Source organism: Ixodes scapularis, unplaced genomic scaffold (assembly GCF_016920785.2).
Source record: "Ixodes scapularis isolate PalLabHiFi unplaced genomic scaffold, ASM1692078v2 PGA_scaffold9__187_contigs__length_104089568, whole genome shotgun sequence".
Taxonomy (NCBI): domain Eukaryota; kingdom Metazoa; phylum Arthropoda; class Arachnida; order Ixodida; family Ixodidae; genus Ixodes; species Ixodes scapularis.
The window spans coordinates 29,283,071-29,307,925 of NW_024609884.1; the positions used below are offsets into that span (position 1 = coordinate 29,283,071).

The 24,855-nt window shown below is 43.9% G+C and overlaps 2 protein-coding genes across 2 annotated transcripts in view; one reads left to right on the plus strand and one right to left on the minus strand.

The window, feature by feature from the left end:
- The window catches only part of LOC8028363 (sodium/hydrogen exchanger 3), a 32,721-nt gene extending 26,078 nt beyond the window's left edge, over window positions 1-6,643 (plus strand). The window contains exon 12 of the mRNA XM_042287273.1: window positions 582-6,643. Coding sequence (XP_042143207.1) covers window positions 582-1,102 — 521 coding nt within the window. The 3' untranslated portion in view covers window positions 1,103-6,643. The remainder of the gene's footprint in view (window positions 1-581) is intronic.
- LOC8028357 (syntaxin-16) lies at window positions 6,469-23,805 on the minus strand. The gene is made up of 9 exons (XM_029971869.4): window positions 23,351-23,805; window positions 23,112-23,197; window positions 23,011-23,029; window positions 22,871-22,904; window positions 22,464-22,570; window positions 22,128-22,293; window positions 10,739-10,833; window positions 9,604-9,750; window positions 6,469-9,430 (listed from the first exon to the last, which is right to left on the minus strand). Exons 1-9 carry the CDS (start codon window positions 23,429-23,431, stop codon window positions 9,248-9,250), a joined length of 918 nt encoding a protein of 305 aa, XP_029827729.1. The 5' UTR covers window positions 23,432-23,805; the 3' UTR covers window positions 6,469-9,247.
- Window positions 23,806-24,855: the final 1,050 nt, after the last annotated feature.

The following is a 24,855-nucleotide window of genomic DNA, read 5'->3' on the forward strand; positions in this document are numbered from 1 at the left end:
TCAGATACAACATAAGAAAGGCAGGGCGAGGGAAAAAGGGTGCGCACCAGAAAAGCCGTTGTGGAAAGGTCGGCCCTCTCTACTTTAGCTTTCCTATGTGCGCACCCTTTCTCCCTCGCCCTGTTTTTCTTATGTTGTACCCGACTATAGTGTGTTTACTTTTTGTCACTATTTAATTGCACCATTCAATTTCCAGTTGCATTCTTACAATGATTTGTAGGACCGCGTGGACAATCAAGACTTCTTCTAGACAGCATACTCATCTTCATAAACTACCAACTATTAAAAAATTCTATTTGTATTTTATTCGGTTTTAAGAATCACTCACTATTCTCAGACCCCTACTAATTTGACAAATGTAAAATATGCAAAGATTAAAATTGGAATATTGGTAGGTAATGCTGGGTACTATTTATAGACCCGACTGACGGTCAATCTTAAAAAGATCATTTTTATTTCGTGCCAATTGGCATCATTTTTAACTTGATGGATATCTGTATCCTGCAACACCCAAGACCAAAAGTAACCAAGTGTTTGAGTTGCACCTATGTAAAGATGCTGATGCCCCAATTATTGTGCAGGATCGCCACGAGCATACTCGCCGCCTCCACCGCAGCTGGAGTCTTTGACAGAGACAGAGACCACCCTTCCTTGGAAACGGGACGATGTGCCAGACGCTGCGGGCGTGCGTGCCCGCTGCGGCAGCGGCGATGGTGGCGTGCGCCAAAGGGAGTTCCCGTCGTGGATCGACAACCGCGACTACATTTCCTACCAGTCGCCGACATCCACCATCTTGGGTCGGCTAGACCGGCACAAGCGTGCCACGCCAGACATCTTCGAGCTGTTTCAGCTGAAGCCAGGCACCAACCCGATTGCCACAATGGAGGAAGTCCGTGAAGAGGACCACAGGGACGGCGACTCTCTGAGTCCGGAGAGTCCGCTGGCCCAGCTCCCGGCGGGGCCCCAAGACGACTCCCACGAAGGGGGGCCTTCGTCTACGACATCCACAGAGCCGCTGCCCCCCGCATCCACTTGGGAGGAAACTGTGATCGATGTAGACAGCGATGACTCGGACAGTAGCTCGAGGCAGGTCAGGCTGTGATTTGGCAACGAGACAGTCTCGGGTGTGCCAGTCACTGTTCAGAGATGGGACTAGAATTGCTCTCTGCAGTAATGCCCTCATTCAAAGCTCCGGTTTGTGGCAGGGAAGGCTGCAGTTCACAGAGGGAGCAACATAGCTCGCAAGAAGCTGGTGTCAGCCTGCTGAGGTGCGAGTTCCTTCGGACTTTATCCATGCATAACGGTTTCTTTGAGACTTTTTGGGAGAACAGAGAAAAGGTCAATGCCTGTGATCTTCAGGGTCATGAATTAGGACTCGAAACCAGCAAGAGCATTACATATGCTCGTCTGCTTCTTTGTTATTAACTAGCAATGTGCTCCGGTTCATCCCTTCCTAAGAGGAATTACTGTTCTCTGGTGCTTTTTAGAACAGTGCCTTGGAACATTCTTTGGTGCCGGCCCATTGAAGATGAGAACAATGGGTTTGTCAAGGGTGCCTCTTTGTTCCAACCACAAAGTGATGTGATGTGCATTTCATGGTTCTTCTATTCCCACCGTGTAAATACGAAAACATTTCTGACACCACAAGTCGGGCAATGTGTGGACAGAGTTCTCATGGTTTCTTGTTTTAAGTGACTTTATAACCGAGACAAAGGAAGGAAAGGTTCATCAAGTCATGTCCAAGGTCAAAGAAACCCTGCATCATGAAGCTTTTCATTTACACATGTCTTTGTTGAAATTCTCTACCGAGAAGAAAAAACAAAGGCAAAACCTCACTACTTGGGTAAGCTAGGGCGCACCACTGCGGCAGAGGTGAACCAGGAATGCCAGGCACAGAGTTCGGTCTAAGTCTTTGGCCGTTGAAATCAACTCTGTGAATGTAATTGGGTGCATATGCCACGCAAGTAAGTTTTTCTTTTGGTGCTGCGCAGCAAAATGGCACTGCAAGGTGTGGGAAACGGCTTATAATTGGGCTCGACTTCTTTGTGCTGCATAAGTGTAATTCTGCAATTATTTATCTGCCTTATGGCAAAAATTACAAAATACCCCACAAGCTAATAAAACAAGAACCAGTAGGACCATTGAAGTCCAGAGTGCAATCAAGGCAAGCTCAATTTATGTGTGCAAAGACCTCATCTCCTTATAATTTATTGAGGGTGCTATTTAAAATATGGGTAGCTATTAACAATTTCATTGACATTGGTCACATCCAAACAAAACATTTGATTTTCGCACATTTCTAGTATGCCATTAGAGTTCAATAATGGAGCATATATGGGCAGACAAATGCCAAATTTAAAAGCAGATGACAGTCCACAAACATTATACTGTATCAGTTGCAATGCATCTCATTTTACCATGCAAGTGTCTGGCAGCATTTTGGAACTGCTTGCCTTATGTAGAAAGTTTGTAGGTTAGTTCACTCCATGGAGCAATTATATCAGTATGAAGTCAAATACTGTGCAAGGTGAACAACATTAGAGAAAATGTAAGACTATCTATTGCCGCCCAAACTGCTTTTGACGGTGTATGACAAAAAGCTATTTTTAAGAGTTAATGGTGTGGTCTGTGCAGTTGAAAGATGGGAGACACTCATGTAGATATCTCGCACAACAGACTGTAGCATGTATGCTATAGAACAAAGCTGGGGGGGTATAGTAAGGCCTTCCTGAGCATTTTACTAGTATTTGTTCTTGTTAGCTAATATATTGGCACTCAAATGAGTTGCTAACATTCTTCGATAGCACACCGTATAGTATACGTAACCATCTAGTTTACGATCATAGCTAGAAAGGTGTGCATTAGTGGACCTAGGTGGCAGCTTGCCAAAGGTTCCAATGGCTTGCATAATTTCTCTTAAGGATTATTAGGTGTTGACTAATCTTTGGTAATTAAGATTTCCAAAATCTTTTCATTGGCTGCTTCTCTAGTATAGGAATCCTTCAGTCACATGTAGCACTGAAGCCGATTTCAAAGATTTTCTAAAACGGTTGTTTTTCAATCACATAGGCGACCCAAGATTCTATTAACTTTTTCCCCTTGATTATCTGGCATGTTTCCTTCTATACAACGGAACTTGCAAAATAAACAAATCAAAAACACTTAAATTCCTTATCTCCTGGTCGCCAGACAAAAAGAGAGGGGATGTCAAGGTGGACAGTTGCCAGATGCACGATGAGCCATAGTGGCCCTCGACCTAGAGGTCTATCGTTATTGTTACATGCAAAATGTATGAAAAGGTTGTGCTCACACAAGTGCATAGTTGTTGATCAAACTGACGCTCTTCGTCATCTTTCACGCCATACACAACACATGCAAGACATCTAGTGAATCAGACGGGCCAGATTTGCTTCTCCCACTGATCTCTACACAATAGACCATTTGCTCAATCCCCCAAGCACCCCGGTCCACGCTCAAAGTATCATTGGAAGTGTGTTCCTTCAGTTCCCTAGTGGTCGATAATTTCGACCAATTCGATGCTGACACACTTTTGAATGTAATCCGAAGTCATCCTGAATAGGTGTCGTGTAGATTGCAGAGACCTGTCATATCACTTTTAAAATTTCTCGTCAAAATCAGTGTTTTAAACACTGTGCATGTGATCCACCCTTCAACCTGGCTGAGCTGCAGAAATATCTTGAATATTATCATTCTCGCGATTGTTTAAAGAGCCAAGAATTCACAACAACCAAAACCAGGATTTAGTTCGGAGTCAGCGGGGCTGTTTATAGCATTTTTAGTGTTTGTCAGGTAATATCAGCGTTTTTGAGGCTGTACGAGAATGATAATATTGTAAGAGATTTCTGCAGCTCAGCCAGGTTGGGGGGTTGATTGCATGCACAGTATCAAAAACGCCGACATTGACTAAAAATTTTAAAAGTGATAAGACAGGTTTTTGCTATCTACACAACGCTTATTCAGGATGACTTCGGATTACACTCAAAAAAGAGTAAGCATTGAATTGGTCGAAATTGCCGCTCACTAGGGAACTGAAAGAACACCATTCCCATGATTCCTCAAGTATGGGCCGGGGCACTGGGAATTTAGCAAATGGTCTATTACATGCATCGCCACAACCTTTCCACAGTACTGGTCTGAAAGAGGAGTACCGCTTATCAGTGAAACACAATACAAGGAGAGGATGCCCACTCATGAAGTGAATGGGTAATATCCCCCGAGATATCCCATCCCCTAAAGATGACCCAACCCCATTTTTGGAATGATTTGCAATTTTTTCAAAAATACAGAAAGATAGCCCACATTTAGTAAATGCAGTGCCTGGGCCAACGGTGACATTGGCAGAAATGGGGTTAGTTAGCTACTGCAGAAGATAAGCAACCATTGCTGACTGGGAAGGAGTCTTCTTTGCTTCATTGCCCCTTGCCGAGATAACAAGCTCAGCAAGTCACATGATCTAGAAATGGCACTTTTTCAACTTTTGTTGATCGCACACTGAATGTCAGCCCACTCCTTATTTTCGCTCGATTTACTCTCGATTTTAGGTGGGCTCTCTCGGGACATCACGGCACACAAAATAAACAAAAAAATGCTTTGCACCCTCTCGATCATAGTTCCTCCCAGAAGCAGTGAAAGCAAACGCAGTATTATTATGCAACCTCACACTAACAGTGAATACAGATACAATATGCTTACACCGATTTCTACCAGAATATACAGTTCTGGCCAAAAAAGCTTCAATTGCTATCTAGCTTAAAAATACAGTATTTGAACAGATTAAGAATGAGAAATAAGAAATCGAGAGCACATCAACTCATTCTTAAATGAGATCAGAACGATGTCGCTACCGGTAAATCCCTCTGTGCCAACGTGAAGCGTCAGTTTTAATTAAATGGTCAGATTTACCTCCGATACTTATGCATCATGTTGTAATTGTGAAGCAAAACTTTGAAATCGACTTCAGCATTTGTTTAAGAAAGATGAATTTCCCATGTTGTTTCGATTTCGAGATTCTTGGGAGTGAAGTATTTTCAGAGGAGACGGCACATTTCTTCCTGTAAATGTTCCCCAACATTTTTTAAGGGGAAACCTTTTTTTTATAATTATTTTGCATACAAGAGTCGGAGAAAATCTGTCATTTTTGTAGATCAGTTGTCCTTTTATCTTTTCCTGGGTAATTGTTTTCATTCTGTGGTGCAATTTCATGTGGCATCTTGAGCTGGAGCCATGCTAGTCACATGCTTTTTTTGTTTGGCAAATCATTGAAGTGCTTTAATCTAGGCAGTGGCCACACAGCTTAACTCTCACCCAATCCTGTGAAATTTAAGCTATCCTATTTTGGCATTGCCGTTCGCCATGCCGGAGCAGGGCCCTGTAGCAGGCAGCGACAAGAAAGAAAAAAAGTATATTTATTGATGCTCCCAAACGAGTCCATTCTCTGCTATCAACTCCTTGTTCAGCATGCTCCTGGGTCCAATGTTTTTTTCTGGTATGAATTTCCAGTCAGGTCATGGTTATTGCCTTAAACTCTGGCGACGGCTCGATGCTTAGTGTGGCCACGAGACTAGCGACATTTCGAATGGGACCATGCCGAAGGATGCAGCTTTGGGACTCCAGAGTGGCTTTTGCCTCGTTGCCTGAATGATAATGTTTTAGGATTTTGTTATGGCTTTTCGTAATTAGCTGTGCTTCTTGCCAGACATTTTGCTTGTTCCATCCAACCACTCACACACTGTGCCCTTCCATCTATGAGCTTGTTCTGGGTTTAGTATGCTAGTGTCCGAGGAGACCGCCCTCTCAGACTCAAGTTCCTACTGCGTTTCTTGGGGAGCTCGTCGACATGTGTGGCCTATATTGCAACAGGCCAAAGAGCAAAAATTGTTGTCTCCCGGTGAGATGTTGTTTTCTTTTAGCTTTTATTCAACATTCTTAACCCTGCATGTTTAGTGTGTCTGTAGTTACTGTTTTGCTGTTGGTTGACTTTTTAGAGACGACTTTTGGGCTCATGCCCTACCAATTTTCTTTTTTTGTTGTTGGGCCGTTTTTTTTTTTAAGAGCCCAGCAGAAAGAAACCTCCCCACCAATGCTTTGTAGAACAAATGTGAAATGGGTTGTGTTAAGTTTTTCTCAATGAAAGTGCATTTCATATTCTATCATTTGTACATTAAAGTTGCTTTCAGTGGCAACTACTTATTACTTGTACATAGAATTCTAGAGTTTAGGCTTTTTGTCCCCCCTTGTTGTATTTATTGCAACTCATGCAAAGTTGGTCCAGACTCTGAAAGTGAACGGGAAGAAATTGCATTGAAAGCAATCAGTTTTCCAGTGTTCAGGCAGTAGCCTTGTTAGATATGGGGGCAGCAGCTATTTATCAGGTATTAATTGTGTTAAATATATGTGTGGGACTGACCAACTTGAAGCCTGGCAATTGAAATGACAGGAACAAAGGAAAACGTTTGAACTGTGATTTAATGTTATATTTTAGTAACCTTGAAGAGTGGCGAAGACTACTTTAGAGAAGAAGCAGTGACCTCTTGCATCCTGAAGGACACAAGACATTCCAATTGCTTGAATTTGGTGTCTGCTACAGAACGAATTCAAATAAAATGAATTGTTGTTAAGAAAACCCTGGCATCTATTCTGTTGTGGATCGGGAGGAAAATGCCGAGAAGCACCCACCAAAAGGGAGATAATCACAAAAAAAAAAGAAGGGGGGATACATGCTCTTGTTAGGTTCGAGAGGAGAAGCAGAAGGGACAAAAGGTAGGGTAGGCCCTTGCTAGGCCCTTGTTTGATCGAATAGGACTGTACGCAAAGTGCAAGTTTGTCCGCTTCTTTTGCAGGGGTTGTGGCGACGCCAGAACGCCGAGCTCCGGTCGGCTCTGATTGAAGGATAGTAAGTAGACCTCGAGGCAGGCCGAGCTCCGATTGAAGGAAGGCCGGCATTCTGACGTCACCATAACCCCCACAAAAGAAGCAGAACTTAGTATACAGGTCTGGCAAAACCTGTCATTTTACAGCGGTAGCTGTTAGTGCCCCATTCCGGCAAAAAATGCTCATGTACGAATGCGAAACCCCCTCTACAGCAGAGGCACTGCTCTCCCTCTGCTTGTCATTCCTCGGACACTGCAAGGCTCTCTTGCTCTCCCCTCCCTTCCCCCCTGTAGGCCGCCGCCGTTCTTGCCCCCTTCTCCCTGTTCTAGCTGCCGTTGCAAAATTCCGATGTGGTCACGCTGTGCGGACACGCCCCTTGCCTTCCCGCTGCCACCGCTCAGGTTCTGTTCTCGTGTACTATCTTGATCACAGTTAGTGGGAACACAGGAGCGCATGGCATTGGGTACTATCGGATCAGTCTAACTACCCGGTGCTTAACTGCAGCGCCTCCGCAACGCTGCAATTGCAGTTGCACGCCTGGCCGCTGAAGTGCTCCGATAGAACCTGATGCTGCGCGCTCCCGTCCGTGCTCTCGCTAACTGTGATCAAGATAGTACTCCTCGCGCCCTCTAAAGAACAGCTCGCGTACATACATTTGCTTTTTTCACCGCAGGCGGGCCGCCTCCTATTCTGAAAGAGCATTTCAGCCAAAAAAAAAAGCATGCCTCTGTCCTTCTTCAACACATGCAACATCTCGCACAATCGTTCCACTAAAGCACGCGTCTCCTACATCAATTCCAGTGAAAACAATGAACCCGCTGCAAACATTGTACAGCACACTGGCTGAAGGCAAATCTCCTTCAACATGCCTTTCCAGAATGCAGCAGCTGTCGATCGCAGCACTTCGGTTGTTTGCTATTTTTTAAAGCCGCCCCACTGCTCGTGTCAAGCCTGCTTTGTGGTGGTGCTCTCTTCAAGCGTCACCGCTTTGCATTGGCTTCTTGGAGAAGCAGAATATGCGGAGGAGCATTAAGGTTACCTCGGTGGGCTCCAAAGTTTGCTGGGGTGGGAGCTTGGTATGTGCTTTGCTTATATTTCAAACGTTTAAAAAATAGGAGGGGGGGGGGGGGGCTTTCCAAGCAGCACGGATTTTGGCCAAGCATTGGCCAATGGCTGGCGAAGGTCTTTTGGCCAATGGCCAAAGAGTTGCCATTCATCGGCAAATGCTTGGCCAATGGCTGATGGCCAGAGAAAGGCCAGTCATCGGCCAATGCTGGCCACTGGCCAAAGGATTATTGCCAGCAATTGGCCAATGATTGGCCAAATCTGTGCTACTTGGGTTATTGCGACATGGGCACATGCTCAGTACTTTACAGTATTTGTATCCTCCATGTTTATGTACCAAGGCAATGCCGGTTCTTTGTTTTCTTTTTTACGACTTTGTCTTCGAGTCCTAAAGAAAAGAAGAGATAAAAAGTGGTCCACATAGAAGATGGGTATGACTAATATATTTTAGACCAGGTGGCACAAGTGTTGTGGTAAGTTATTTTTCAACACAGGACCAGCTAGTTCAATATGCATGTTCCTAGCCAAAGAGGGATAGAGAAAATGTGTAGGCCAGACGAAATTTTCATTTTCTTAGAATCGCCATTGGTATTAAAGGCACATTCCTCCAACAATAAATATTTACTCATGCTCCTTTGTCAGATGAAACATCAGAACTGAACACATATCAGAATTCTCACTTAACTGATATTTGACAATCGCGTGCAACTAAATAAATAGGAATCCAGGGGTTCCCAGAAGACCATCAGTTGCCAAAACTTTTTCATCTTTCCTAGCCCAAACTAAATACTTCTTTAGCTTAGCGACAGTTCACAAAAAGCTGGGCCATGATTTGAAGCATTGCATGGAGCCAAATATGTTTATCACTGAACTATTTGGAGTCGGCACTTCACAATGCTCTCTCTGCTGTAAGAATGCCAGAGGGGCAAGGTAGAATTCCTCAACTGTCTTTCAGGAAGACATCCGTACCTGCTTCAACGATGACCAGGGTTTTTTTAATCCAAATGTTTGAGAGCCCCTGGCATAGAGAAACCAGCCAAACTCGGAAAACAAATTTGTCGCACAAATTGGTAAGCCTTATAACTTTCAATGGTTAAACCTGAACATGGCTATATTACAAGATTACATTGCTCAGTCGAAACAATTATTTCACATTGTTGCCAGCAACACACTGTTATATTATACAGCAGCTACATGCCCAAACAAGGGAACAGCAGACTTTTACAGCAAAGCACTGTCCAGGTGCGAGTCTTACAAAATGCTGCCGCCTGCTACTAAACAGTTACTCTTTTTAGAACTTGAGCACAAACAGCAAAACAATGAGGATGATGGTGGATGCAGCCATGACAAGAATGCACATCATTTTGTGGTTCTTCTTCTGGAATGTATCTGCCTTCTGAAGCTGCTGAAGCCCTTGTTGGACCCTAGTCTGAACATTGTCAAGATTGTAGTCTATCCGATCCAGCACTGTACCCTGTTGAAAGAAAACAAAACAGTGTCCAATCCTTCTAAATTTTATCTCCCCAATACCAAGTTTGTAAGTATATACATAGTAACATATATTAAAAAAAAAACTAGTAACACTTTTTTTTAGTGATTGCTGTATCGCATCATCTAAAGAATTCCTATTAAAGTACCAATTCATACCTGCTCTGCAACCATACTTGCAATGTCTTTGAAGATAGAGTTGAGCTCCGTGATAGATCGCAGAATGGTATTAATTTCCCGTTCACGCATCTGCACCATTTCTGTGTTGTCTTCGAGAAAAAGCTGGTCTTCCATGAGGTACTCTTGCTGCAGTACAAAAAACAAATATTGTTAGTTGCTTGGTGCTCTTAGATGAATGAAAACAGCAATACACAGCAGCCTTAAAAAGAAACTGAGCTCCCCAAAACATTATTTTTTTTTGTTTCTTTAGATAGGACACACGTCATCCCCCAAGCCCCCCCCCCCCCCCCAACCCCCCCGCCCCCCCCAAAAAAAAAGAAAAGAAAGCAATATTTATGTTGCAAAACATATTTTGAGTTACGAATGATTCTGATATTTTGGCACATCAACCTGAAACACAAGCAGGTTTCAACATTGTTCCTAGAAATGCTGAACACCACCAAAACTCCCCCCCCCCCCCCCCCACAAAAAAAAGGAAGCAATATTTATGCTGCGAAACATATTTTGAGTCACGAACGATTCTGATATTTTGGCAGATCAACCTGAAACACAAGCAGGTTTCAAAATTGTTCCTAGAAATGCTGAACACCACCAAAACTACTCCCCCCCCCCCCCCCCCCCCCCAAAAAAAAAAGAAAGCAATATTTATGCTGCAAAACATATTTTGAGTTACGAACGATTCTGATATTTTGGCACATCAACCTGTAAAATTGTTCCTAGAAACACTGAACACCCCGAAAAATTCTTAATGTCGGAATTGCAGATGCATGTTACAAAATAAACTCCCTAAACAAACAAAAATGTTTAAACTATAGCGGCAATTTACGTCATAAAATTTTGAGTAAAGAGCTATTTCGAAACGTGTTTCTATTTCAGCACATTGTCTCGAAATAAAAGCATGTTATGACACTCAGGACAAATCTCACAGCCTAAATATTGTGCTCTTTTTTTTTTCTTTTACATGGAAAGTTTGTCGGTGGGTATACATAGATTCTATCCAGACACTTTAAAAAGTTAATATTTTTAGCTCTGCATTGTTTTACGGAAACATGCCCTGCTTCTGTGCACCCGAGTGTTTCTTCAGTCCCTCATAAGCAACTGCAAACCAACGCACATCTCTCTTGAAGGCATCGGGCGACAGCCGTGTTTCCTCGCTGTAGAATGGGACGTCGAAAAACTTGTTTGAATGTTCCTCCCGAGACTGAAGTCCTTTTTTTTTTTTTTGAGAAAAAGAAGAAAAGAGGAAGGAGCATGTAGTGACAACCAATATAACCCAATAAAGACAAGCTCAGTGATGAAAGCGGCATTTGACCTTTTGTAGCAGACAAAATAGTGATTTGGAGCAACCACTGACGCTTTCGGAACAAATGCCAACATCTGTTAGCAAATCCCTTGAGAATAAAAAAAATGATTGCATCTCTAAATGAGTTCATTTATGATAGTGATCAAGGGTTCCTCTTTGATACTCGAACATATTACTTATTACCGGTTAATTTACAATGGGTATTAAAATATGGTTGAAAAGGTAATCATAACGCAACACTTAATTAGGATAAACACTCTCTCCCCTCCCCATTTTACACTCGGTAGTTTGTTTAGCTTGTAAAAATAATTTCTGTAAAATGCCAGCAAGAACCAGCATATCTGCTAACACGTCTACCAATAAAAGTGTGTCTCCTAAGTTTAACAAACCTACTAAACTCACAAATGCAAAAACAACCACCCAAAAGTATTATAAAAGCCTACACTTGTGCTTTAAAGCCGACACTGCTCGCTGCTCTTTCGATCAACAGCTGAACGCGAACTATCGCGACAACCATATTTATTCAAATATAAATAGACCTTTGCGTCTGTCCTACGTCCCTTCTTTTCCTGCCTCCAGGGTTACCATGTCAGTATGGAACCAGCTCGTCTGCACCCTTGTTTTAGTTGCATAAATAGACCCACGTTTTCTTCTTTCTTTTTCTGCTGTTCTCTTTTGTTTTTTTAATTAGAGATTTACTTACAATTAGGACAAAGAAGGTCGACCTGCAATAATCCTGAGCATAATTTATGTGCCTATTGAGCTAAGCCAGGCACTCCCCCAGGTCAGTCTGTGCTCCTAGCACTCTGGTGCAAAGCAGTGAAGCTCGACGCAAGCGGCGCAAGTGCCACGGTACTTTGCAGCCACGGAACGAAGGCATGTGGCAGACATGATAATCAAGTGATCTTATCAGGAGTACAAGGCCCTGGTTCTGTTTCATCACAGTAGCCGCAATCGGCAATCCTACTATTTTGCAAAGTTTTCTCGGGACTCTGTTTCTGACATCGACGACATTGTCTGGAAATTTAGACGATGTCGGCAATCAAGCAGCCAGCGCATTAACCGGTCAGAGCGGTTGATGCCTAGCCTCAACGGCTCTGGCCGGTTGATTTGCAGCATAAAAGCATGACATCATGGCACTCATCATTTTCTCATACCTGTTCTTTCATTGGCTAAACCAATCAAGTGCAGCGAATGTCCCGTCACTTGCGCTTTTAGTATGTGTGTTTCTGGTTGTATGTGTTTGAGCCTTCGACAGTCCTCAGACCTAAGACGAAACAAACTATACAGTGAGTAGAGATGAGCTGTGAAATTCATATTTGTACAATTTTTCTTTCCTTCTACTTCTCTGAATATTAGGGTCAACCAATAACATACTTTTTTATTTTTTTTATTTAAGCCCATCTTGGCGCAGGTGTGATACAATTCTTAGCAAAAATGGCGTTCTGGTGCAAGATGTAGCAGACTTTCGTTCATGGCGCAATTTGGCACAAATGGCGCAGCACTTCCATCACTGTAAACTCCCTCGAGGTCACACCCCAACTTTTGCAGTAGATATAAATGCCTTCGCACTGCTCCGCACATCTGGGCAGCTTTATTCAAAACCTAAGAGAATGATGCAACAGACAATGGTTTCAGTGATGGAAGCGACATTTGAGCTTTGGTAGAAGGTTTTGTGGTGGGCAAGACGTTGGTTTGGAGCAGCCACTGATGCTTTCGGAGCAGATGCCAACATCTGTTTGCTCATCACTTGAAAATAAAAAAGGAATTGCATCGCTAAATAGAAAATACAGCCTTCTTTCTAGAAATAAGGCTCAAATCAATTCACAATTGGTATTAAAAAAAAAAAAAAAAAGTTGTAAAACGAAGCATAGCCCAACCCTTCAGTCGAGGTAAAGGCTCTCCCCCTCCCCCTTTTACAATCGGTAGCTTATTTAGCCTGAAATATAATTCCTGTAAAATACAAAAAACAGCATATCCGCTAAAACGTCTATCAATAAAAATATGTTTTCCCAAGTTAACGAACCTACCAAACTCAAGCTTCTAATATCATAAACTGCAAAAACAATGATCCAGAAATATCATTTAACTGTGCTTTTGTAGCGCTGGAGTCAGAGTTGAGTAGAAGTTTGCTGCCCTTTCGAAAGACTGCAGCACACAAACTATCTTGACTACTGCATTTGTTCAAATATAGACGAGCATTTTTTTTTTCCCCCCCTTTTCTCTGAACAGCTTTTTAAAATGAGAGATCAGCCTACAGTCAAGACCAAAGAAGGTGGACTTGTAATCGTAGCGAGCATAATTTCTGTGCCTATCGAGGTAACTAAGGCATTCCCCCATGTCAGCTGCTGCTCCTAGCACCCCGGTGCAAAGCGGTGAAGCTCGATGTGCGCGTGCGCTGGTGTGAGGCAGTGAACACGCGACCGGTGCAAGTGCCACAGTACACTGTAGCCACGGCACGAAGGCATATGGTAGACAGGTAATCAAGTGATCTCACTAGGAGTAAAAGGCCCTGGTTCTGTCTTATCGTAGCAGCCACCATCCCACTATTTTGCAAATTTTTCTCACGACTTTTAGCTCCTGACATCACTGACATTGTCTGAAAATTCAGACGATGACAGGGCCAGCGCGGCTGACAAGCAATCTCTATACTTGGTGTCATCATAAGTCAAAGTGTAGCTGATGCTACGAGCCAATGGGACCAATCAAACAGCGTCAAAAGTGCGACATCATGGCATTACAGTAAATCCTGTGCAAGCGCCCACTCAAAATTTTGAGATAATCTTGTAAAACTGGCGGATAGGCAGTTCTTAGGTCAACAATACTGTAGACGACTTAATTTTTGCGAGAACCTAATTTTCGCGAATCGCCTACAATTCGCAAAAAATAGGTCCCACGAACAATTCCGGTAAAATCTAAATACATTGGAATCTATATTGAGATCCCACCAAGTCGCAAAAATTAGAACCCGCAAATTATTCCAAAACTTCAGCTTCGACCTAAATCATGAAATATTGAGCCCGCGAAAAATAAGTTGTATACAGTATCTAAAGATATGTTCTTTGTGTACTTTCTGAATTTTACAAAATTGAGGGGTGGGCACTTATTGCGGTATGGGCAGATGCTCGATATCTTATGGTAGTCGTCTTTCTGTATGTGCTTACTGATCGGCTAAACCAACCAAGCACAGTAAATGCCTCGTGACTTGTGCTTTTATAGTATGTGCTGGTAGTTGTGTGTTCGAGCCTACGACTGTGGGTAGACATGCTGTACATATTTGTACAATTTTCCGTTCCTTCTACTTCTCCAAATATAGTCAACCAATTATTACTTTTTTTTTTTTTTTTTTCTTTGTTTAATTGGGGGGTCTCCAAACACCAGCCAACAGGCCAAGCCCAACTCGCGGGCCAAATCCGGCCCGTGGAGGTTTGCCGACCGGCCCGTTTGCCGACCATCCTTTTAACGAAGCCCGGCCCGCAGCCCGGTTCCAGCAAGCCCGCTTCTACCAACGCAAAAGCGCACGTAAAGAAACTGCACCGCAGCGTAAACAAAGATACCAGAAAAAAATTAGAGAAATCTGCTTCTACCATAAAGCATGCCCTCTTCTCATATTATTCACTGGACATTGTCCCCACCATTCTTAGTCCCGTGTCTGTGTAACTCCATAATATATCTGTGTAACTATGCACCCACGCTTGATCTGTACTGGACTCAAAGGAAGGCAAATTTCCAGCATTGTACTGTTCCGCCATCTAGCGGAAGTCGTTTCAAAAAAGAAAAAAGAAATATACTGGAGTCATTTGGCGGTGTAAAAACAAAGTACTTTTCCTGAACATTCCCGCGCACAGCATTCGCAAAACTTTGTACTTGTGAGGCCGGCTTCTGGTATCTGCTGATGATCACATCTTTTCAAGCTATGTAACCTTCGAACTAACAAATCAGGTGCTCTGAGCAATCGAATGAATCGGAATATTTTGTAAGCACATGTGCCGCAAGCAACTTTCTCGGTATTTGTGGAAGTGGAAAGTATGGTCGCCGTGGCCTAGGAGCAACTCACTCCCACACAACTTTCGGAGCTTCAGTTCTTGAAAGAAGCAAATATTTTCATTTCTAGATGGCTTGGAGAAAAAAGAGAGTACATTGAGTTGCAGAAAAATGATCTTCAGCTCCTGCAGTCTCTCTTCAACAATAAAATTAATTATTTGATTATTTTGTGAGCAGCCGCTGGGCCATGGAAAGCACATTTCCCACCATTTCTTTTTTTTTTTTGTGCTTTGAGAAAAAAATTTTATCTTGGCACAGAGTTATTATTAAAAAGCTTTCATACAAAAGAGAAAAAACAAGTTCACCACGGGGCCTACAAAAAAGTCGCCCATGAAAGGGTTAAAAATAAAATATATTCATTCATCCACCTTTTCTTCGTTTTTAATTTTTACTCTTAACTTTTTATTGTTTCTATATGCTTATCTAGGATTATTTATTTAGTTTTTTTATATCTGCTCATTTATTTTTCTGGCCCACGAGACAGCGACAGATTTCCGATCCGGCCCCTTAGCCAAAAAGTTTGGAGACCCCTAGTTACATCTGTTGCCTTCAAAATCAAATTTCTTAGCCACAAACAGAATGGGAGCAAATTTTAAAGAATTCAGTGCAGCCGTCTGTTGGCACAGCCGCACACTAAGCCATGAGCGAGCCTGGTTCGTCCAAAACGATTGACTGTGTGAACCAGGGTAGGCAGACGAGCTATACTTTTCCTGAACACAAAATGGCGAAAGATATGTTTGTGCTACACTAAAAAGAATGTGGACAGGAAGACCTACACAACATTTCGGGCGGATGCCCTTCTTCAAGTAACTGACACGAGAAACGGCAAGGAACAAGTAAGGGTCGTACATGTAAAAAGAATGAGTACATCTTCGCAAAGAAGATGTACTCCGTCTTCTAACGGTTTCGCCGTCCCCTCCCTCTCGACCAATGTACCTAACCCCGTTTTTGTGACGTGTATGAGCTTTACTTGTTCCTTGACGTTTTTCGTGTATACCACTTGAAGAAGGGTGTCTGCTCGAAACGTTGTGTATTCCTTCCTGTCCACATTCTTTTTTAGTGTAGTATGATCATATCTTTTGTGACTTTGTGGTCAAGCTAACTCCTCCTGAACGGTCTGGGGATGGCTCCACGTCGACGAGGTAGGCTTGTCCATAATGGTTAAGGGGTTAAGCCCATCTCAGAGCAGGTGAGGCGCAATTTTGGGGAAAGATGACATTTTCATGCAAGATGTAGCAGACCTTCATTCATGGTGCGATTTAGCGCAAATGGCGCAGCACTTCCATCACTGCAGTTTGTAGGTCTAGCTCAAATAATGCTGCGATCTCCAGAGTGAAGCAAAGGGATCAATGGCTGTTTGAAGGGACCGCATAAATCAGTTTGTGAATGTATCCAGCCAAGATCTTGTACAGAGGTGGCCGAAGGACGTGCATTAAAAGAGATACTACAACGAAATTTCGGCACTTATTTTTTGGTCTACACATGTTCCAAGGAGCAGCATCACATCGGACACACCAATAATCCTGTTAAAAGACACGAAAAGGAATTTTAAACCAAACTAAACGATTAGCAAAGAGCCCCTGGCGGATGTCGTCAAAGCCTCCTTTGTAATGCCCATCTAGGAAGCTTGACAGGTAGTGACAATAACTATCTCGCCTAGAACTATAATGCTTTGAACTTGACGTCATCACGACAGCTCTACGGCCAGCACAAGAGAAGAGAGGAGGGAGGAACTCTCCACTCAATGGGACTCTCTTTTGTGTGTCCCAGACGTCGCTTTGCTCATCCCGAGACAGACTACGTCACAATTGCGCCGAATGTGACGTGCTCTCCGCTGGCTGCTCTTCTTTCACTTGCCAAAGTGGGCCGTTTATAACGAAAAATACAGCCATCAGGCTCAAAATACAAAAGTGTGATTGTCATTTACGGATATTGTGGATCATATTCAGTCTATTACTGAACACGACGGGTATATTTCAAATTTCGTTGAAGTATTCCTTTAAGGGTATAAAAATTTCCCTCAACGAACTCATCCGAGTAAAAAGTTAGAAATGAAAAACTTAAAACCCCTGCCTACAGCGATCGTCTGCTATTGAAAAGCGTTTGATTGGCGCAACAGCCGAAAGATGGCGGCACGCGGCTACAGGCAGCCACAACGAGTGCTTCCCTCGACCTCTGCAATAGCAGACGTTTCTGAGTCAGAAGCAATGTGCTCTTTTTTTGCACGAACTGTCACTGCATATTATTTTATCCTACCAATAAAACATCAAAAACAAAGATAAAACAAGAGCAACAAAACAGATGTGTTGTCTCGTTTTTTCTTTAGCAATCATTTTCTGCTACACGTCCTCATCCCATTTCCACTCTCTGGTTGTTACCCACGTCTCTTTTCTTGTCTGCAACTTTCATCCATGCTATTTTGGGGTGTAAGTCATCTTCATGATGTGCTTAACCACTGATCTCTATGTCTATTTGCTGGATCGCGTTTGACCAGCTCCGCCTATGGACCGAAATGCGGTCACTGGCGGCCATCTTTAGGTAGAGTTATATCATCTCTAGCCATCATAGTAATATGGCGGACAGCGCAATGGCGGCCGGGTGCCATAAAATAGCCGTGGATCTAGTACACTGTACCGTGAGAGATAATTCGTGCTTGATTCAAGTTGTTGGACGACGCAGATTCTTGAAACCCGGCATGAACGGTAGCCTCATCTTTGAGGGCCCGGAGAAAGTTCTACAAAAGCGCAGCACCGGGGGAAAGCAGCGCAGCTCGCATCAAAAGCAGACTCTGTAACGGCGTCTGCTTTCGATGCTTCCTTCGATGCGACTTTTGATGCGAGCTGTGCTGCTTTTCCCCCGGTGCTGCGATTTCGTGAGACTTTCACCGGGTCCTCAAAGATTGCGCTACCGTTCACGCTGGGTTTCAAAAACATGTTTCGTCAAACAATTTCAATCAAGCACGAAATATCATCCACCCTATTTTGACGGCAGCCTGCCACCACGCCTGCCCAAACGCTGTCTGCAGTGGCGTAGGCAGAGGGGGGGTTTGGGGGGTTGAAACCCCCTCCGAAATGCCAAAGCTAGCTACCCCCCCCCCCCCCCCCCCCCCCCCCGGCCCCCCCGCCTTCCTGCTCATGCAGTCGGTTTTGCACGAGGCACGGAGCAACGGGGGAGCGCGGACCATCTCCAACCTATATACTTTCGGGAAAATTGTTTGTCGGGCAGAGAATGTTAAAATTAATAAAATATGCAATATTTCTTCATTCGTGTTTATTCGATGCAATGCGGAACTTGATCTCAGATGTATAGAGAACGGCTATTTCGAAACATTCGTTCGGTGAAGGATGGCAATTTCAAGGCAAAGTTTAACAAACTATTTTCACTGAAGTACACTGTTCAATCAAACCAAAGTGAACATAATAAAACGAACACACGGTGATGATACAAAACAATGTCAGTGATGTAAAGAATAATAAATCAATTGTAAAAAAAAAAAAAAAAAATTGCACTGTAAGCAACGGGTGGCGCTGCGCTCACGCGCACATTTCGTGATCAGAATTACGTGCTTTCGACTAGAAATTGCAGCGAATAAAAAGGTAACTGTGACTAGTTGTATTAAAATGCAATTTACAGGACCCTGTAAATTGCTTTCCAAGCACCCACACATTAAAATGCAGCCGCCTGCGTTCACGGAAAACAATATCCAGGACGTCCTCCGCTTGAACTTTAATGTCGCGGTGAACATTCAAAAGCGCTATACTTCGTTTCAGCTTAGGTCCAGACACAGCCGATGCTACAAGCGTGAGCTCCGGGCTTTCAGCGTCCCTGCCATGCACGCACGTTCGTGCAGTGCAAGCACTGTTCAGGGCCACATGCTCGCGCCTGGAGCATCGGCTGCGTCTGGAAGTCGAGCAGTCGCTCATTCGAAGTGGACGGTCTCAGGTATGTTTTCAACCGTCGTAGTGAAGAGGATGAGCGCTCAGTTTCCGCTGTTGTTAAGGGCAGAGTCGCTAGGTTCTTGAGGAGACGATGGACGTTCTGAAAAATGGGCCTCCGGACAGAGGGCGACCGCGTATATACAGCTAAACCCGTTTAGAACGAACCCACGTACAGCGAATTATTGCCAATATCGAATTCACAGAAAATTTAAACAAAAATTCATGTAAAAAGTATGTTTTATGAAGAACAACATATTGGCTATATCAAACTTTTTTTTCCCCTGGGAAGGCTACCAAAAACGCACAAACAATAGTCCTCTAGCCTGTCCCTTCCCCAAAAAAGAAGTAGGAAAGAAAGAAAATTCCAAAAGCTCAAGTTGCGAACAAAATTGAGCAAAGAGAAGCGATTCAAAAGGGGAGAAAGCTAAACAATACATTCTGCACGCATGCACAGAAAAAGAAAAGGAGAAACTTTTCATCCCAAAGCGTTTGCTCACGAAGAGAAGCGATTTAAAAAGAGGGATAAGCTAAAAGAAACAAATCTGCACGCATGCAAAAAAAAAAAAAAACTTTTTAGCGCATTGTTACAAGGCGGAAGTGAAGAGATTAGAAAGAAAGAGAAGCCCTCGCGTTACAACGAACTCATCGTGGAAGTTCGTTGTAAATGTATTTTGCTATATCGAACTGATCGTAGTGTTTCCTGCTGTTCGTTATAAACGGGTTTGACTGTACCGCAGACCGTGACGGGCGCTTCACGTCTCTCCCTCTTGCATTAAACGCCTAAAATTTCTTATTTTTTGGAGAAGTTTCCCTCACTTTGCGAAAATCGTCGCTCACGGATACGACGAAGTCCGTCTTGCTTTCTGCTTTGAATGTCGAGGTGGCATCCGATGCAATTCCTTATTAGCTTAATCTCTTCGTTGCACGATACATCAGAAACTCCGAAGAGACAAGCCATCATATTCTCACTACGCATGGGCGCAAAGGTAGTCAAGTTCCTTTCAACGTTCGGCGTGTAGTTTCTGTGTGGTACGTCTTGCCATTTCTCTGAGTGACGGAACGACGAGTTCGGACTGACGACTTCTCCTTATACCCCGAGGATATGCTGCTGCTGCCTTTGGACCACGCTGCAAGATAAAGCGGCCTAGCAAATAAACCTTTAACAGATAATAGATTTTCGTTTCGTGATTGCTCAGAATTACCTTCGTCCTAAATTTGGGCTTCTAGTGATTGTGCTCCAATCGTTCCAATTTTTCATCGTTCAGTTGCTCCAATTTTTCAGCGTCAATTTTTTTTTTTTTTTTTCGATTCTTTTTTTTTTTTTGTGAAAGTTTAGCTATTTTTGTGTTTTGTCTGGCCTTCACGCCTTGGTAATGCAGTGCTACCTCAAAAAGCGGAAGGAGTTGTGTGCTGCGAGGACCGCGAGTATGACGACGGTAGAACATTGAGCCACCATGCCCGTATTCCTGTAAATGAAGCATATGCTCTGTTTTGAAAAATGACAATGCAGCTTTACCCATTTTATCTTAATAGCGCTGCCTGAGCGTCTGTGTCGGCGAGCTCACCCTGCGTCATTGAGGGGGGAATTGGGGGGGGGAGAATGCCGTTGAACCCCTCCCGAAATAAAATCCTGGCTACGCCACTGGCTGTCTGGCATGGATGGATTACAGTGGCTGCAGGAGCTGTACCTTGGCTAGAGGTAATATAACTCTACCTAAAGATGGCCGCCAGTGACCGCATTCGCAGAGCGGGCAAACGCGATCCAGCAATTGTCATTGAGATCAGTCTGCTTAACTCACAACGAGCGAGTGAAGGTTGTTCTCTAGTACGTGACAGAAGATGAAAAAGTCCACCAATGTTTTTGGCTAGAGTTGCGGGAGCAACCTCCAAAACAAGCTGCCGCTGAAAAATGCAGCACTCGGTGCCTTCATTGCTGACCCCCACCTGCCAAAGTGGGGAGCACTACTGACATCTAACGGCTGTTGTGCCAATCAGATGCCTTTGGTTAGCACACGGCTGCTGTAGGTAGGGATTTAAAGTTTTTAATTTCTAACTTTTTGTTCAGGTAAGTTCATTCAGTTAAACTTTTATACCCTTAAAGAGCCCCTGAAAAGAAAAATGTTCTTTTTTTAACAGTCTGGTTGGGACATACGTGTCAAGAAATTTTATGTGAAAAAAAAAAAACTTTTTTAGAGCAATATTGATGGCGCGAGATTTATTTAAAATTTTGCGCACAAAGTTATACACTCTTCCACCTCTACGCGATGGTCATACACTCTCTCCACCTCAACGTGATGGCCAAGCCAATCCACCTCTCCTCCAAGTGCCTGCCCAAAATGCCGAGAGAAAACAAGTGGAAAGGAGGTGACTACCGACTAAATCGCGTCTCGCGCCATCAATATTGCTCTACACAATTTTTTTCTTAGCATAAAAATAATTTTTCGACACGTGTGCTTAAAACAAACTGTTTAAAAAAAAAATTTTTTTCTTTTCAGGGGCCTTTTAATGCACATTCGTCGGCCACCTTTGTGCTAAATCTTAGCTCGATACATTTGGAAACTGAGTTATGTGGTCCCTTCAAACAGCCATCGATCGCTTTGCTTCACGCTGTAGAAAGGCTCCCTTGAACCATAACATTTAGAGCAACTCAAGAGTGACCTAGTGACAAGGAAGACGGATGGATGCATCCATTTGTCAGGGTGCACTTCTGCAGAGTGCTCCATAACATTAAGGAATTGCATGCGCATTAATATAATAGCTTTGTTCGATTAACCAGCACCGGTGCAGAAAGGTGTAGGGCAGTGTACTTACGGTATGTGTATTGAGATACGATCGGAAGTACACTGCCCTACAATTTTCTGCACCGGTGCAGGTTAATCGAACGAAGTTAATGTTTGCGCCGTTACTCGAATTTCATACTTTGGGCACTACACACTGCAAGATTTTACTCTCAGCAGTGAATTAGTGCAAGGATCTCAGCAGACTGTGTCATATTTTGAATGCCTTACATTGTTGGCTTCAAGGAAGTTATGAATATACATACTATGCACAGAGTACATATGCTTGAGTTGTCTAAGCACACCCCCAGAAATAGGAAATAAGCTCTAAATCTACAATGTCCACTGGAATAAACATTGTGCCAACTCCATGTTTTTTTTTGTAGACTTGGGTTCTCAGAAAAACATATGCAGAATGATGCAATAGATGAGAGAACTCACTCTTGCAATATGTTGTCTGGGAAGAACGAAAAGTTGTGGTGAGCGACTGCAGCGAACCAGCGACCGAACGCACAACGTTTTGGGCCAGACTCGCTTCTTTAAGGTTCGACCCATGCCTGCCCCCTTGCTGGATCACAGACAGCAACTGCTGACAATGGCTGAACAGCTGTGTAAAACACAAGCAAACAAAGCCACTGTTAGGTACTTAATACGCGTCGGCTACTTCCACTGTTGTGGCAGTTTGCAGCCTTTTTCTAAGGTGCTTCTTGCAGAAAACATACAGAAGGTCGGGAGCTGTTTGTGGCATTATCTGAAGGACGGATGCACGTCTCTCACCTGCGTTAACTCATGCGTTGCCTGCTCTATCTCGTCTTCTTCAAGTGAGCTCTCGTCAAAAGTGGGACGATTCAAGTGACGGTCGTGAAGTGCCGACAGGTCTTTCACTGCAATCCGACAAGCACGATTTCAATGCGGAGAGCAAGTCGTCTGCTTCTTGCACAGGAGATGCGGTGACGTCACATTGACGCTGAGCTCTGACTGGCTTTTGTTGAAAGGATAGTGGGTAGAGCTCAATGCTAGATGCGTTGAGGTCGACCCACTATATGCTTCAATCAGCCAATAAGGGCTCGGCGTTCTGACACCATCGCAAGTCCTGTGCAAGAAGCAGACAAACTTGCACTCCGCATAGCAGCCACCCCTCTAGCTGAACCAAAACCTCGGGTGAAGATGCAGAACCTACTTACATTTTTCCTTTATCTTTGTGATTTGATAATTAATCTGCGCGAGAAAAAACGATAATCGAAATTATTAGCAAATATCAAGTAGATCGGCTATTCATATAGACGTAACCGAGAGAGAAAAGATATATCAAAAGAAAACGTACCTCCTCCAACGCATCGACCCTGCGAATGGATTACAAAAATATGGTTAAAAGAAACGAAGTCTGCAGGCTAATGGATCTCAGGAAATGCAAGGAATTCTTACCATCTCGGCGGTTCAGAGGCATCCTTATAAATACCAAAACCCCTTTCAACATCTTGACCAACTAAGGCCACGGTGTCCTCTTGAACCTGCGAGAGATCGCGACAAGTAAGATTTTGAACTAAAACGTTCGAAACACTTGACTAAAAAGTCTACATAGACGATAATTTCAATCATTCCTGTCCACACGGTAGGCAAAGCGGGCACATACAAGAATCCGAGGATGGTAAATCAAAGCTCACTTGTTCACCGAAGATATGCTTGCTCTGTAGGGCATTGTTGCGCATCAATATGAACGCTTCTGTAAGACTTCTAGTTGCCATTTCGACTACATAAAACAGGTAACTTCACGCAAGTACGCAAGCTAACGCTGTGAATGTGTGTTAACTTCAGTCATAGCTCGTCGTAAGACTTTTTTTCCTTTTTCTTTTTGTCTTCAATCTTTTTTGCGCCCCCTCGGCGGATACGTCGCTTGTCGCACTCGCTCGCGCTCGATCCAGTCCGCAGTCGCTGGCCGCTTCTGGTGGTCATGTGACGTGGGTCATGTGCACAAGGTCACGTGAGATTGCGCGCGCAGCCAGCGCAGCTATGGTGGCGCAGCCTCATACACGCTGCATGCCATGCATGCACGAGCAGTACCCCCATCACTCACTACGACACGCCTCCCGTCGATCGACGCACCGGACGGCTGCTTTGGTAACTGCAGTGTATCCTATGGGATACGTACGTTTCGAAGCGCAGCGTCTAGATGGCGCTCCACCGTATTCTGGGTTCTGCACACGTTCGTAAACGAACATCTAGGTGACGCTTCGAACGACGGGAGGCGGACGGAAGCAACGTTACTGGATCGCATAAGTTGACAAGCTCTGAGAAAAAAAGTGACCCGTGGATGCATTGTGAAACACATCGTTGTTGTTGGTGAATGGTGATGTATCACGTGGGCTGAATTCCTCCTTTAACCATTTCGTCGTTTACCCTGAGACCGGGGTTTTTTTTGAAGAGCAGAAGTAACAGAAAAAACAGACAGGCGGGTTCTGTTACTTCTGCTCTTCAAAAAAAAAAACCCAGTCTCAGGGTAAACGACGAAATGGTTGACTTCCACCAGCTAGCCTGTACTTTGACTCTTTTCTCGTTCCTCCTTTAGTTTCTTTTCCTCCTTTTGACGTCATTCAAAGAGCGCTCCGAGGACCACCAGAGAAGGCGGGAAGGGGGACCTCCCCTCTTATCATGATACTCTTTTAGGGGCGAAGCTCCATAGGGTCTATCCTTGTCTGTCTGTCCGTCCGTCCGGCGTCCGTGCTCGCATAAAAAGAAAAAAAAAATGTTTGCACAGTCGACAGGATTCGAACCTGTGCGCGGAGCAGTGGCGGATCCAGAACTCCGTTTGGGGGGGGGGGGGGGGGGGGGGGGGGGGGGGACGGAAATATTTTAAGGATACTATTCTTCCATTCTTTCTTGTACAAGGGGGCTCCACGCATGTCAAATTGCCCTGCGAGAAGGGGGGGGGGGGGGGGGCGGCCGCCCCCGTCGCTGATCCGCTAGAAGAACCACTGGCTCTGCATTTCACTGACCATAAAGCAGTAATAATGAAGTCGAAACGCAACCCGGAACTCAGCAATACCTATGAGCAATAAAAAAATCAGCACTATGAACAATAAAATCAGTATTATCAGCACCACCAGAGCTTCGCCCCAATCAACATCATTCACCATGTGGCATAGAGATCGCCATGTGGAGATGCAATCAT